The sequence below is a fragment of the Mesoplodon mirus genome (genome assembly GCF_964341445.2).
Source record: "Mesoplodon mirus genome assembly, chromosome: 15".
NCBI classification, from domain to species: Eukaryota; Metazoa; Chordata; class Mammalia; order Artiodactyla; family Ziphiidae; genus Mesoplodon; species Mesoplodon mirus.
Genome location: NC_138991.1, coordinates 43,426,445 through 43,439,916, shown reverse-complemented (window position 1 = coordinate 43,439,916; position 13,472 = coordinate 43,426,445). Strand labels below are relative to the sequence as shown.

General features: G+C 50.6%; 1 protein-coding gene across 3 annotated transcripts in view; it reads left to right on the top strand.

Moving 5' to 3' along the window:
• Positions 1–13,472, top strand: part of ITGAL (integrin subunit alpha L) — a 40,810-nt gene that overhangs the window by 24,704 nt on the left and 2,634 nt on the right. Inside the window, exons 19-30 of one of the 3 annotated variants that reach the window (XM_082643920.1) lie at positions 645–698; positions 794–864; positions 1,193–1,334; positions 3,014–3,124; positions 3,531–3,610; positions 3,737–3,823; positions 5,358–5,433; positions 10,291–10,404; positions 10,644–10,700; positions 10,796–10,894; positions 11,311–11,406; positions 12,428–12,538. In XM_082643920.1, coding sequence (XP_082500046.1) covers positions 645–698; positions 794–864; positions 1,193–1,334; positions 3,014–3,124; positions 3,531–3,610; positions 3,737–3,823; positions 5,358–5,433; positions 10,291–10,404; positions 10,644–10,700; positions 10,796–10,894; positions 11,311–11,406; positions 12,428–12,538 — 1,098 coding nt within the window. Of the gene's footprint in view, positions 1–641; positions 699–793; positions 865–1,192; positions 1,335–3,013; positions 3,125–3,530; positions 3,611–3,736; positions 3,824–5,357; positions 5,434–10,290; positions 10,405–10,643; positions 10,701–10,795; positions 10,895–11,310; positions 11,407–11,603; positions 11,998–12,427; positions 12,539–13,472 lie in introns of those variants that run through there. The other 2 variants (XM_082643919.1, XM_082643921.1) reach the window with 2 other exon arrangements.

Below are 13,472 nucleotides of genomic sequence, written 5' to 3'. Positions count from 1 at the left end.
CCCTGTGGATTTCAGTTGAGATGCCATCCCTTCAGGAAGCTTCCCTGATCTCCAAGCGTAGGATAGGATCCCCTTCTACATCCTCTAAACATACCCTGTACTTGTCCCATCCTCACACTTGAGGATGCCGGGCCGTTTCTCCCACCAGCCTGGGAGGACGGGCAGTGTGTCTGTTTTGATCTCTGGTGGGGGGGGGGTCTGGCCCAGAGCAGAAATTCTGCAAATGTTGAAAAAACTGGCCTTGATCTGATAAGAGATGGAGAGCTGGGGTTCACAGAGGAGAACCACAGGAGGAGCTAGTCCCAGGCAGGTGAGTCTAGAGGCTGTGCGGCCAGGTGTTGCTCCCAGCAGAGGCTGGGAGAACCTGGGGGAGCTGCTCGGTCAAGGCCCAGATCTCGTGGCCAGGACAGGAAGTGGACACCCTGAGCCTCCCTCAAGGAACTGCCACCAGAGGAGTGTGGCACAGACAGCCTTGGGCTGAGTCGGGAGGTTGGGGCCTGCCCCGGGAAGGCGTTGGCTCCTGAGAGGGCCCTGACCACAGCCAGCCCAGCTGAGCACCAAGCTCTGAGCCCCTCCAGCTCTCCTCCATCAGTTCTGCTGCCTCAACTATTCTCCCCTGTCTCCCTCTCCTCCGTGCTCAGCAGGGCAAGGACATCCAGCCCATCCTGAGACCCTCACCACACTCGGAGACCAAGGAGGTAAGAGGGGAAGAGAGGCAGACAGAGAGACCAAGGTCCAGTCCTCCTGGGTGTGGGGATCTGAGCCTCCTGGTCCTTTCTTCTTGGCCTTTCAGATCCCTTTTGAGAAGAACTGCGGAGAGGACAAGAAGTGTGAGGCTGACCTGAGGCTGACCTCCACTGCAAGGTCTGTAAGGCCTCCTATTTCACTTGATGTTTTCCCGAGGCAGCTCCTGTATATAGAAAGAACATAGGACTTTAGGTCGGAAGACCCCCACGGTCACTGACTCCGTTTGTCGTCTGGGCCTTTAGTTTCCCGCTCTGAGAAATGCTGGTGCCTTGCAGCTCTCCTATCAGGAATAGATGAGATCGCAAAACTTAAAGCCTGTGCATAGGAGCTTATTTTTGTGTATTTCTTTTTTCTGGCCTACCGGATCCCTCAGTTCTGAAAGTCCCCACCTCTGATCCTGCTTCCTTTGTTAGCCTCCATAACTTTGCCCTGATCCTCCCCCCAGATCCAGAGTCCTGCATCTGACCCCCTCCACCAGCCTCTCTGTGGAGCTGACACTGAGTAACTTGGGAGAAGATGCTTACTGGGTCCACCTCAGCCTGAGCTTCCCTCGGGGACTCTCCTTCCGCAAAGTGGAGACACTCAAGGTGAGCGAGAGGGTGGGGTCTGTCCGCAGACCACGTGCCAGGCTTGTCCTGCCTCTTGGAGCCCCAGGCGGTCAGGACAGCCTGAAGATGTGGGTGGAAGTCTTCGGACCACCTCTGGGTTCTCAGCCTGATGGCCACGCTCGAGCTGTGTGAGCTGAGATACAAGGTTCATCCTCTGTGAGCCTTGGATTCGCGACCAAGAACTGAGGCTGGGGACATCACAGGGTTAGAGGGTCGCATGAAATGGAGAGTGTGACAGAGGCTCATAGACCTGGTGACCAAGAAGGTGTGCACAGGTTCAGGGAGACTGAGCTACCTTCCTCCTAAAGGTGACCAACTTGTCTTTGAGGGATGGCCTGGGTTGTTTTATTATTTTATTTTATTTTTTCTTCTAATTTTATTGAGATATAATTGACATACAGCACTGTATAAGTGGAAGGTGTACAGCATAATGATTGAACTTACATATATCATGAAATGATCATCACAGTAAGTTTAATGCATATGCATCATCTCATACGGATACAAAATTAAAGAAACAGAAAAAACATTTTTGTGTGTGATGAGAACTCCTAGGACTTACTCTCTTGAGCTGGGTTATTTTAAGTACAACTTTTATTTTTTAAATTATTGTTACAAAATCGCACAGCTGTGCAGCGCATGTGATACATGATCACCGCAGAAACGTGGAAATTACAGAGACGTTTAAAGAAGACAAACACCCGTACTTATACAACCCACAATTATGACTTTTAAAAGTTTGGTGTTTATCCTTCTGTTTATCTATACACATAGGTATAAATTATTGATACATTGTATATTTATTCTCTGTTTTAACTAATTGGCATTTTGCTCTCCATATGGTTATTTTTCCTCCATGTTTTTTTAATTTTGAATTAAAAAAAATGTTGAGCCATACAATATTTGTCTTTTTGTGTCTGTCTTACATCACTTAGCATGATGTTCTTCACCTTAGCGTTATGTTTTTGAGGTTTATCCCTGTGATAGCAGGTATGAATTTCATTCCTTTTTAAGGCTAGTATTCCATCACATGGATATACCACATTTTGCTTATTCATTCATCTGTCGATGGATCCTTGAATTATTCTTATACAGCAACACTAAATGCTTTCTTAAGGGGCATCTAGTAGAGAGATTGAGAACTTGAGATCTGGGGTCAAACAGACCTGTATTTCAAGTTCCTACCAGATCCCTGCCGGGTTACCCAGTTGTGAGACTGGGGGGAAGTCTCTTGACTACTCTGAGCCTCTATTTCCTTACCTAACTTTCTTCCCAATCTGAACTGAAATCTGTCACTTCCAGACAGTGATGAAGATGAAGGGTTTTGTCCTCTTTAGCCCAGGATCAAGTTTATTTTGTAAATGGTTGCTGAATGTGTGGATGTAGCAGCATTTTAACTCTCTCCTGTGATTGTACCACGATTCACTGAACCATTCCCACCTCTTTGGATTGTTTGATCACTTCCAGTTTTTCCCTGTGATAAACAGGATTGCAGTGAACATCTTTGTACTGAACCCCTGGCTGAACCCCTGACTCTTCGGCCCCACCTTTCTGCAAATGTGCCCTGGCCGGGGGGAGGGGGCCTGAGGGTTGGTGGCCTCTGGGGAGCCCTTAGCCTTGCCCACTAAAACGCTCCTTCTCTCTCTTCTCACCCCCAGCCCCACAGCCAGATACCTGTGAGCTGCGAGGAGCTTCCTGAGGAGAACAAGCTTCAGAACAGGGCCCTCTCTTGCAACGTGAGCTCTCCCATCTTCAAAGCAGGCAGCTTGGTGAGTGCTTCCAGCCCCCAGGAGTCAAGCAGCCAAGGGGCTGTAAGCTCAGGAGGGGAGGGAGCTCCTGGCTCTGGGGAAGGTGAAGGTGATTGGAAAGGCAGGGCTTATCCCTACCCCAAGAGAATGTGTGCAGAGGTGTCCTGTGTCGTGTTTGAGAGCCTGGACTTTGGAATCAGAGAAACCCAGGGTTAGGTCATTCATTTTGTGACCTTACACACATGACTTAACTACTCAGAACCTCAGTATCCTCATCTCTACAATGGGGATAAAACACCCAGCCCAGGGCTTGAGATAAGCTGTCACTGTGACTATGGCAGTGGGGGCATGGGGGCTGTGAGGGGCTAAGGTGGCCCCCTGAGGGCCAGGCACCTTCCTTCTTCATTCCCCTCTCCTCCCCTGACAGGTTGACATCCAGGTGATGTTTCATACGCTGCTGAACGGCTCCTGGGGGGACTTTGTCGAGGTGCACGCCAATGTGAGCTGGTGAGCAGGCCCCGAGCAGGCCCCATGCAGGCCCCTGCCAGCATCCCCGCCTGCCCTGGCCTCAGACTGTCACACAGTCCTGGCCAAGCCGTCTCCTAACACTGCCCTCTACCTTGCCCCCTGCAGCAACAATGAGGACTCAGGCCTCCTGGAGGACAACTCGGCCACCACCAGCATCCCAGTCATGTACCCCATCAACATCCTCACCAAGGAGTGAGTCCTGAGCAGCGGTCCCCCGTCTCCTCCTACCTCAGCCTCCCCACCCAGGGCCCCAGCCTTCCTCCCAGGGCTACCCCTCAAAGCCCCCCTCACCTCTTTCTTAGAGCCCCAGGGTGATTAGAACTGATTCTAGCTACAATCTCAGCAGTTTTCAACACTCAGTAGAGTGGAGGCCCTTGAAGAGCTCTGAGTCAGATCAATACTTACTGACAGAAGAAAATGTGACTGAATGCTGACCTGATGTGAGCTTCTGCTCCAGCTGCACTGCGCAGCTGAGGGCTTCCCCTGGAGCTTTCGACACCTCGCGAGGCACCTTGCCTCTCTCTGATTTACTGATGAACAACGAGGCTCAGAGAAGGGAGGAATCTGCCCAGAGTAGTACAGCTAGGAAGTACTGACACCAGGATCTGAACTTAAGTCTGTCTGACCCCAAACTCCAGCCAAGCTCTTGAACATTTCCAGCCGTGCTAGATTCCCTCTTCCCCGGGACCAAGAGTGCTGGAAGAGATAGAAAAGTTTTCACAATGACCCTTGCCCACAGAGAGTTTATGGTCAGGTTGGAGAACCCAAACACACAGAGTGAGTGTCTCAGAATGCTGTGGCAGGAAGGACCCATGGAGATCACTAGTTGGGTTTTCTCATTTACAGAAAAGAGGATGAAGCCAGAAAAGGGAAGTGGCATTTTTAAGTCGGCTCAGTGAGATAAGGGCGGGACCGTGTCTGAGCCAGGGTCCCCGGTGCTTTTGAACATAAATGCCAAACACAATATTGTCTGAGGTGTGATATGAAATTCGAGCCAGGAAAGATGATGTGAGTTGGAGGAGACTTGAAAGGAGTCATGCAGAATAGGGGCTTGAACTGGGGTCTCGAGGATGAGGAGGTTCAGATAAGGGCTAGGAAGGAAGGCAGCCATTCTCATCAGAGAGACTAGCAAAGGGGAAGGCATGGGGGCGGCAAACAGTGGGGCAGATCCAGGGAGCAGGGAGTGGGCAGGCCCAGAAGATGGTAGGTGTTTGTGGGGAGCAGTGGGCAGGCAGACTCGGAAGCGGGCAGGTCTGGATATGGGGGAGCTTTGGACCTGACCCTTGAGGGCAGCAGGGAGCCATTGATGGATTCGGAGGAGGAGCGTGGCAGGATCAGAGAGTGATATTAGGAAGGTCATTAGACGGATGGGTGGGAGAGTGAGCCAGAGGCTGGTGCACTTCCCGAGGAGATGAGCAGTGGGGACCAAGGACAGTGGAGGCCCCGGTGAGGTGGTGTCTAGTGGGGAGAACACAGCTCCAAAAGCCATCCACTTGTGTTCCAGTCCTTGTCTCCCACTGCAGGACTCTGGGCAAGACTGACCCCTTCAGTGAGCCCTAGTTTCCAAAGGGCAAGAGAAGAGCGATGTCAGGATGATATGAGATCATGCCTGTGCCGTCTCTAGCACAGTGGCGGGCAACTCCGAGGCTTCCCCTGGCCCAGGGCCCCCTGGGTGACTGGGTTGCTGTCTTCTCCAGCTTCTTCAGCTGCTCCTCTCTCTCCACAGCCAGGAAAACTCCACGCTCTATATCAGTTTCATCCCCAAGGGTCCCAAGATCCACCATGTCAAGCACATCTACCAGGTATGAACCTCAATGTGAAAAGGTCCTTAGAGGTTTCACGTTCAGCCCCATCCTGAAGACCAAGGATGCAGAGACCAACTAGACCCAGTCCCATCCTCAACGGGCCCAGCCCTCCACCTCGTTCTGTGATCCTTTCCCTGAAATGCTCCCAGGGGTGCATACTCACCGGCTCCTTTCCAACTCTGGATAAATTATTTCTGGAATCACAGAACTTGAGAGCCAGAAGGGCTCTGAGAGAGAACATAGTTGTGGGATTGTTGTTGTTTTATTTTATTGAAGTATAGTTGATTTACAGTGTCGTGGGTTGTTTTTGTTTTTTGAAGTAGAAAGTTCCCATTTATTTTAGGATTCAATTATACAGACATTTGATATCCTAATTGCGTTCTCAGTTAGGTACAGAATCAGATTCATGTTTTCTGGAGAGAACCTAGTTTGTTTTTTTTTCTGTACTGTGAGGCTTTTAGGATCTTAGTTCCCCAACCAAGGATCGAACTCGGGCCAGCAGTGAAAGTGCCAAGTCCTAACTACTGGACTGCCAGGGCATTCCTGAGAACCTAGTTTTTATTCAAACATTTAATGAGCTACCATTCTAGTTTAGGTACTTTTTTAGGTGGTGGGGCATCAATAAATAAAACAGGGTCCACGACCACTCACCAAACCCAAGTTCTGAGCCTGGACCTCTATACATGCAAGCCCTGTAATTCACACCCAACCATGAGAGCTTGTAAGACAGGCAGTGTCATTCCCATTTTACAGATGAAAAATCTGAAGCATAGACAGGTCAAGCAACTTGCCCTGGTTACCCAGCTAGTAAGGGGAACAGGTCAGATTCAAGCACTTACTTGTATACAAAATCCATGTGTTTAAGTTAGTGGTCCTCATTTCTCCTGCAATGCTCGGTGCTGTAGTAGAGTCTTCATTATGGGAACTCAGAAGAGGGAGGCCGCCCCCTGAGTCTAAACCTTGAGGCGTCTAGGGCTTTCTTGAGGTAACCTCAGAGAGGAGCAGGCTCTGAACAAGCCAAGAGCATTTTCATTTTACCGTGGGAGAAACTGAGGCCCCAAAGAGGCGCCATCTTCCCCGAGGCTGCACTGAAGTCAGGGCCGACTGGGCAGTAGCCAGCAGGGAAGGACCCCGGGAAGTTCAAGCCCCTTCGGAACAAAGGTGGGAGACATCTCACCTTGACACCTCGATGTCAGGAGAGGAGGGGACTTTGGGAAGGTCAGATGCCCATTTGCATTGAAATAGAACGTTCTGAGTGACCAGTGGAGTTGGCTTCCAGTGTCTTTCACTGGGATGGCTCTGGGCTCCCTACGGGGGTCGACCAGGCCAGTCCTTTTACCACCAGAAGAGCGGGAAAGAGTCCGACAAACCCCAACTCTGTCGCTTGCGCTCTGTATGACCTTGGGCCAAGGATTCACCTGTTCATGCCTCAGTTCCCCACTGTGACAAGTGAGGTTTGGGATAAGAACTTCACAGGTGGTCGTGAGGTTTAAATGGGTCACCTGCTTCATCTAGAGCGCTTGGCGCAGTGCCTGGGGACGTGGAGGTCGCTACAGGGGTGAGGTGGGTGTCGTGCTGCAGCCCTGGCCCTCCCAGCTACTTGGAAACCTTACATTCTTGCCTCACTCGGCCTGGAACCAGCTCAACCCCTAAGCACGCTGTCTCTCTCTCTCTCTCCGCCTCTGATTAGTCACCAGAGCTAGATGCCTCCAGCATCTACAGCCATGCATTTGCCTCGCTACTGCCTGGCTTGCCAAGCAGCCACTCTTGCTAAAGACCCTAATGGTCTCCGTTTTAGCTAAATCCAACACGGCATGGGTCATGGGTGATCCTGTCCCTCCTTCCTGAAACTGTCCCATTAGTCAGGCCCTGTTTGCCTCAAGGAGGTCAGCTCTAATAACTAAGGTTTACTGTGGGCTAAACAGGCATGGAAACCCAGTGAGAGCTGGCCAGCTGGGCCACCGGATCTCCTTCCTTGTGGTCTTCTGCTCCCCTGGCTGGTTAGGAACATAGGCTTCAGCCAGACCTGAGATCTTTTTGAAGCTCTGCCACTTAAAGCTGTGTGACCTTAGGCAGCTTACTTAACCTCTCTGAGCCTCGGTAAAACGGGGATAATAACACCTACCTTATGGGGTTGTCAGGAGGCACAAATGAGAAAATGCAATTTAATTTAATTTTTTTTTTTTTTGGCCATGGACCTGTGCCCTCGACAGTGAAAGCGCAGAGTCCTAACCAATGGACCACCAGGGAATTCCCAGAAAATGCAGTTTAAGAACTTAGCACAGTGCTGACACAAATGGTTATCAGTCAACATTGGCTGTTTTTAGCATTGTTATTTTCCCCATCATCCAAGGAAGGTGATAGAACTGAGTGGTTCCAGTCTCTGGAGTCACAGCCTGGGTTAAAATGCCAGCTCTACTATTTGATAGCTTCAGACAAATTAGTGAAGCTCCCTGAGCCTCAGTTCTCTCATCTGTAAAATGGGGATGATAGTACTGCCCACCACATAGGAATATTGAAAGAACTAAATGAGATCATGCATTTAGTGAGACTCAGACGAGGCCTAGCATGCTAAGTGTTCATCAAGCGGGAATTGTTACCACCTACATGTTCTAACCCTCCGCCCTCTGCTTTGTCACCATTGCCATTGCCTCCCAGCAGATTCGAGGCTCTGGGCTTGCGCTGATTGTTCTGTTGTGTCTGTTTCCACTAGGTGTGTCTCACTTCCAGGGTCAGTGTCCCTCTTCCAAGTGACAACTCTGAATTGTGTCCCTCTTGCTCCTCCAATGCACCTGTGCCTGCAGCTGGTCACTGATCTCCCCTGGGATGTCTTCCTAGCATCTTTTGTTGTTGTTGTTGTCTTTTAATGGCTTTATTGAGATAGAATTCACATAACAATTTACCCATTTAAAGTGTACAATTCAATGGCTTTTAGTATATTCACAAAATTGTGCAACCATCACCATATCTAATCTTAGAACATTTTTATTACTCCAAAAAGAAACCCAGTACCTATTTGCAGTCACACCCCCTTCCTCCCTCCCCCAGCACCTGGCAGCCACTACTTTTGTCTCTATAGATTTGCCTATCCCGGACATTACATATAAAAGGAATCATACAACATGTGGTCTTTTGTTACTGGATTCTTTCACTTAGCATACTATTTTCAATGTTCATCCATGTTGTAGCATGGGTCAGTATTTCATTCTTTTTTTTTTTTTGCGAAATAATATTCCTTTGTAAGACAGGCCATACTTGATTTATCCATTCTTCAGTCTATGGACATTTGGGTTATTTCCATTTTGGGCTATTATGGATAATGCTGCTAAAACATTCCTGTACAGGTTTTTGTGTGGACATATGTTTTGTTTCTCCTGGATATATAACTAGGAGTACAGTTTCTCCTCTTGAAGCTTTGGTCTCAGGATGTTCAAAACCAAATTTATCATCTTCCTGTAAGCCAGCATCTCCTTTGGTTTGCTTAGAATCCTTTAAAAGCACCACCTTTTCCTCAAGCAAAACTTCCAAGTCTGGGTGAATGTCTCCTTCCTCTGTACTTGGTTCCACTGCCTCCTCAGGTCCTGTTGTCTATATCCTCTTCTCTCTTCTGACCTCACTACTGCTTAGACTGAGTTCCTCATCTTCTTGCAGCTGGACTATGGCACAGGCTCCCAACTTCTTTCCATTCCATGCCTGCAGTGGGTGCAACCCCCTGGAGCCATCTTCCCCTTGGCTGCCTTCCAGGACTGCCCATTGCTTAGTCGTTGGTCCCCTGACTTCTGGCCCTCCAGCCTCTGGACACCAGAATCTCATCCCAAGTCTCCTTTACAGTTTTATCTCCTATCTCTCCTTCCCAGGCACCCTACCCTCTGGCCACATCACACTCACCTGGTGCTCTCCTAATTCCCTGCATTTTCTCTTCTCGCTGGCTTCCCCCATCTTTATCTGTTAATCCCCTCTCTACCTTTTACAGCTAAATTCAAATGCTGCCTTTAACATTAGGCCATTTAAATTTAACTTAACTGACACTTTTAAAGTGTCCACAAATGTTTGTTGAATGAATAAATGATAGAACCCCACAAACTGGATATGTATTTCCCTGCTTGACCTCCCTGCAATTCATTGGTGCTACTCCTGTGTCACTTTCTTCTACATTTCTGGGTCTTCCAGCCCTAGCACAGACAGGTCTTTTTTATAAAAGGCACTTAGGAAATGCTTTTTTTAAAAAAATCTTGGCTGCGCCGCACAGCTTGTGTGATTTCAGTTCCACAACCAGGGATTGAACCCAGGCCACAGCAGTGAAAGCCCAGAATCATAACCAGTAAGCTACCAGGGAACCCCCAGGAAATGTCTCTTAGATAAATTCAGTGCACTTGCCAAAATATTTTTCCCAAATAATTTTTGCGTCTATCCTTGTTAAATGTCCTTCCTTCTTTCACTCATTCAAAAAACTACTTTTGCGAGGCTGGTTATGTGCTGGGTAGTGTGTCAAGGCCGTAGGGAATTGCAGGTGAAATGGGCCACAGCTCCTGCCCTCTCACAGCTCACAGTCTAGGGGGGATAAACGCACACAAGCAGATGCTTTGCCATCTTGCTGGGAAACGAGGGTGCTGTGGGAGAGTCAGCCAAACCTTCAGGGATGATGTTTGAGCAGTACCTTGCAGGATGGGCAAGGGTTAGCCACATGGAGGAAGCAGAGAAGTGCGTGGAACCCATATGCTGTAAGGGTATGGTTGACCATTGCCCGCTGCCTAACGAAGAGCGGGCCCTTGGGTCCCAGCCAAGGAGGATTGGATCTGGGGTGGCCATTGGGGTGGCATTCAGGGCTCTGCAGCCCCTTGTCCTCCGTACCAGGTGAGGATCCAGCCTTCTGTCTATGACCACAATGTGCCCGCCCTGGAGGCCTTGGTTAGGGTAACACAGCCTCACGGTGAGGGGCCCATCATGCACAAGTGGAGCGTGCAGATGGTGAGTGTGGGCCGCGGAGGGAAGGGCGCGCAGGTCTCTGGGGGTGAGCATGACGTGGGGTTGGGGGGAGATGTGTGGGGACAGGAGTGAGCAGGATTGAATCTGCCAGGGGCCAGTGGGGGAGAACTGGGATGCAAGGTGGTATCTGAGAGTGGGGAAGAATGCCAGGTCTGGCCTCAAGGGGCTGGCATCCCCTCTCAGCTCTGGACTAACTGAAGACCTCGCCTCATCCTTCCCAGGAGCCTCCTGTCACCTGCCACCGTGAGGATCTGGAGAGTCCATCTGATGTGGCTGAGGTGTGGGCCCGTGACCTCAGAAACTGGGGTGGGGGCTGGCCAGAGGGCAGGTGGGAGGAGACCTCCCTGACCCCCGGCTTTCCTTCTTCCCGCAGCCTTGCTCACTTGGAGCCGAGTTCCGCTGCCCAGTGGTCTTCAGGCAGGAGATCCTCGTCCAAGTGATCGGAACGGTGGAGCTGGTGGGGGAGATCAAGGTAGCTGGCAACAGACTCCAAGTGGTTCTGGGGGGAGCCTCGAGGGGTGGAGGGTAGGCTTCCCTCACAGAGAGCCTCCCTGAATTTTTTGTTCTGTTTTGAGGAAATAGCCCCAACGTTTACACAGTTGCAGATGAAAGAGGACCATGATTTGTTTAAAATTTGAAGGACTGTTTTCAGGGGCCTACAGATAATTCCTAGGTGTTCTTTATAGGAAAAGTGTCCTCCCAACAATGGCAAACGGCACGTTAGAATGCTAATGCTCCAGGAGAGAATGGGGTAGAGATGGCGCACCCACTAGGACCCATTTTCCTCTGCCTCTGCCCCTTGAGTTGCACTGGGGGGCAGAAGTCAGTGGGTTCTGGGTCCTTGTTCCCTCTGGCCTGATGCCCCACCCCTGCCCCTCCCTCCCACAGGCCTCCTCCATGTTCAGCCTCTGCAGCTCCCTCTCCATCTCCTTCAACAGCAGCAAGCACTTTCACCTCTATGGCAGCAATGCCTCCCTGGCCCAGGTATCTCTCTACCTCCTCAGAAGACCCGGGAACAGAGGGCAGCAGAGGAACAGGAGGAACCCAGGGCAGAGCTAGGAGAGCTGGAGCTGGGAGGGTGGGCAGCCACAGAGGAGAAGGTTTGGGCTTTAGTGCAGTAAGAACCTCCCCACAGGGCTTCCCTGGCGGCGCAGTGGTTAAGAATCCGCCTGCCAATGCAGGGAACATGGGTTCGAGCCCTGGTCCGGGAAGATCCCACATGCCGCAGAGCAGCTAAGCCCGTGCGCCACGACTACTGAGCCTGCGCTCTAGAGCCCGCGAGCCACAACTACTGAAGCCCGCATGCCACAACTACTGAAGCCCGTGCACCTAGAGCCCGTGCTCCGCCACAGGAGAAGCCACCACAATGAGAAGCCCGCACACCGCAATGAAGAGTAGCCCCCGCTGGTTGCAACTAGAGAAAGCCCACGTGCAGCCACGAAGACACAGTGCAGCCAAAAATAAATTAATTAAAAAGAAGGAAAGAAAAAAGAACCTCCCCACAGCCAGAGCCATCAGCCTTGGCACAAGCAGACCACAAGGTCAAAATGGGTTTGATGGCAACTCAGCCAAGGGGCCCCCACCCCACACGCAGGGCATGACAGGAGGGGCCCAGCACGTGCAGAGCCTGGCGTTGAGAGAGTGGGCGAGACGGGTTTAAGAGCAGGGAGCTCAGAGCAGGAGAAGGGAAGGGGCAGCTGAAAAAGTAAGCAGAAGCCAGATTCTGAAAGGCATTGCGTGCTGAGCTGGGGTTCTGGCATTTCATCCTGGGGCTAAGGGTAGCCTCTTAAGGGTTTAAGGGGGCCGTGGTGCATATTTGCCTGTTCATTATGGTGGCTGCAGTGCAAGGTGTACTGGAGAGGGGGTCTGGCCCAAGCCCCATGCCATGCGTGACACAGTCCAGATGGGAAATGCGGAGACCTAGGGATTGAGGCCAGTTTCACAAGAAATGTCAGGGGTGGGAACGGCTTCTTCCCTGCACTCCCCACCTCTCCTCTCCCCCCAGGTCATCATGAAGGTCGACGTTGTATATGAGAAGGAAATGATCTATCTCTACGTGCTGAGCAGTATCGGGGGACTCTTGTTGCTGCTACTGATTTTCTTAGCTCTGTACAAGGTAGGAGCTTCTGCGAGGAGCGGGCATCCAGCCAGGCTGGGGAGAGTGGAACTGGCAGGAGTCAGGGAGCAGAATACCAAGATGAGGGGGCTTTAAAGCTAGAAGGGGCCTCAGCCTACTCCTCCTTCTACAGATAAGGCTACTGAGGCCCAAAGGGCAAGCAAGACTTTACCCGCATCCCTCAACAAGCACTGGCAGAGCCAGACCTGGGTACCCAGGGAGAGGAAGGAGAAGGAATGTCCCACATATCGAGGGCCGGGCACTGGGATACGGAGGCACAGAACACACACACAGTCCATGCCTTTGAGATGCTCACAGTCCATGGGGGAGACAGACGCCAACATGATGGGGGCTGTACTATGTGCTCTGGGCCTATGACACAGGGACCTAACTGAGGTTGGGGGGAGTCCAGGAAGGCCTCTCAAGAGAGGTGGCCTTTGAGTTGGGATTTGAAGGATGAGTAGAAGTTAGCCAGATGAAGAGTGCTGGAGGGCAGCTGTTCCACGTGAAAAACTCAAATATTCCAGAAAAGAAAACATAGAAAATCAAAGTTTCTCCCTATTGCAACCCCAGAGGGTTGTCATTAACAACCACTTTGTTTATATTCCTCCATGTTCTAATTTTATTGTTAAAGTATATGTGAATGTGTGAGCATGAGAGAGAGAAAGAGAAAAGCCAGTGGATGTGTGTATGTGTACAAAACATTACTGTATATACTGCTTGGGAGCTTGTATTTCCCCCTGGATATTATATCTTGATGTCTTTCTGTCTGAGCACAATCAGATTTGCCTCTTGCTCTTTAGTTTTGTTTTTTTAATTTTTTAAAAAAACGTATTTATTTTTTTGGCTGCGTTGGGTCTTCATTGCTGCGCATGGGCTTTCTCTAGTTGCAGCGAGCTGGGGTTACTCTGCTACGGTGCACGTGCTTCTCATT